This window comes from Galendromus occidentalis, unplaced genomic scaffold, assembly GCF_000255335.2.
Source record: "Galendromus occidentalis unplaced genomic scaffold, Mocc_1.1 scf7180000077055, whole genome shotgun sequence".
NCBI classification, from domain to species: Eukaryota; Metazoa; Arthropoda; class Arachnida; order Mesostigmata; family Phytoseiidae; genus Galendromus; species Galendromus occidentalis.
In genome coordinates this window covers 1-2,042 of record NW_003805044.1, presented here as the reverse complement: position 1 = coordinate 2,042, position 2,042 = coordinate 1, and the positions used below count along the sequence as shown (strand labels likewise).

The 2,042-nt window shown below is 25.2% G+C and overlaps 1 protein-coding gene across 1 annotated transcript; it reads left to right on the top strand.

The window, feature by feature from the left end:
• Positions 1-603: 603 nt before the first annotated feature.
• Positions 604-1,681, top strand: LOC108863827 (NADH-ubiquinone oxidoreductase chain 5-like; the record flags this gene model as incomplete). Its single annotated transcript, XM_018638453.2, is given in 2 exon segments — positions 604-644; positions 646-1,681. Coding segments are annotated over 2 exon segments (818 nt in total), but the record flags the coding sequence as incomplete, so codon positions are not given.
• Between the last annotated feature and the right edge of the window lie 361 nt (positions 1,682-2,042).

The window sequence follows — 2,042 nt, the reverse complement described above, 5'->3', positions numbered from 1 at the left end:
ATGTGATTTTTTTTAGTAGGTTATATTTTTTTTATAGGGGTGCTAGTGAATTTATTTATGTTGTATTATTTTATTTTGGAGGAAAATTTTATATTGCTAGAGGTTGTCTTATGAGATTTTTCATTGTTAGAGGTAAAATTGTATTTTTATGTGGATTATATGTCAGTGTTATTTATATTAGTGGTTAGAATAATTTTCTATATTAACTTTTTTTTTTAGAAGGGTGTATATAGGAGTTAGAGAATAATAAATATTATTTTTATTATTTTGACTTTTTATTTTTGTAATTTCTATTATTTATTGTTATTTTGGGGGATGAATTTTATGAATAATTTTTATTAGGGGTGAGATATGTTGGGTGTAGTGTCTTTATTTTTTTAGTGGTGTTTTTATAAATTCTGAGATAAGAAAGTTATTCAGGTATTATTACCTGTTATAACAAATCGTTGAGGGGATGTAGGCTTTGATTTTTGTTCTTTTATTTTTTTTTTTTAAATGATTTATTCTTTTTGATATTATTAGAGAGGCTAGGTTTAAAGAATTTATTTTTTATTTTTTTATTAATAAGATGTTTTTACTAAAAGAGCTCAGTTTCCTTTTTAGAGCGTAGGCTTCCTTTAGCAATAGCGGCGCCTACTCCGATTTTCGGCTTTGGTTCATTCCTCAACTTTAGTAACAGCAGGTGTTTATTTATTTATTCGGTTTAGGGGGTTTTTTAAAAATAATAGCTTTTTATTAAAGTTAGTTTTATTATTAAGAGTTTTTACTCTAAGGGTGGCAGGAGTAATAGCTTTTTTTGAAATAGATTTAAAAAAGGTTATTGCTTTTTCTACTCTTTCTCAATTAAGTTTGATAATAATTGTTTTATTTTTAGGTAATGAGGTTTTAAGATTTTTTCATATTCTTAGGCATGCTTTATACAAAGCTATGTTATTTTTATGTTCAGGGGTGTTAATTCATGAGAGAGGGAATAATCAAGATATTCGAGGGATAAATAAAGTATTGAAAAGTAATAAGTTAGTGCCTAGAGTTTTATTAGTTTGTAGGTTGTCTTTAATAGGTTTTCCTTTTTTAAGAGGATTTTATTCAAAGGATTTAATTATAGAAATAGTTTTTTCTTTGAATTTTAATGTATTTTTTTTTAGGTTTATAGTAGTTTCTGTTGTTCTTACTGTCATTTATAGTTTGCGTTTAATTTATTATAGGGTTTTAATAGGAAAAATAGGGGGTAGGTTTAATTTTGTTAGAGAGTGAAATTTTATATATTTAGTTTTAATATTAGGAGGAGTAGGTGTCCTGTTTTTAGGGTCTTTATTGAATTGGCTAATAATTGAGAAATTGGAGTTTATTTTTTTAATTAAAAGAGTGAAAAGATTGTGTTTAGTGCTGGTTTTAATTAGATTTTTTTTTATTTTTGTGTAAATATGGATTTTTTAAAAATTTTAAAAAATAAGCAATACATATATACAAGATTTTTTTAGTTTCTTTTCAAGGGGCTGTTTTTAATGTTTTATTTAATAAAACCAATTATATAGTATTTTATTTTGAACAAATATTTGAGAGCTCTCACTCTAAAGTTTTTTATGTAAGTGTGGAAGATAGAATTGCATATTTGGGTCTGATTAAGTACTTTTATTTTTATTTTAGCTTAATAGGCTTATTATTGGGTTATAAATTTTTATTTGTCAAATTAGTTAGTTTCTCTTAGGTAAAGAGAGATTAGGGGAATGAAAACATATCTTTGGATTACAGCTACAGCTGTTTCAAGTATTATTAAAATAATTAAAATAAAAAAATAGTAGAGAATAATAATATTCTGTGACCTAGTATAGTGCTTAAAAGTGAGATTAAAATATGACCTGCGATTATGTTCGCTCTTAACCGAATAGAGAGTGTAATAGGGCGAATTAAAGATCTAATAGTCTCAATAATTACTATAAAAGGGCATAAAAGAATAGGGGTGTTTAAAGGGACAAGGTGTGAAATCTTTTTAAAGGATTAAAATTCATCTTTTTAAAATAAGTTTAATCATAATGGCATGG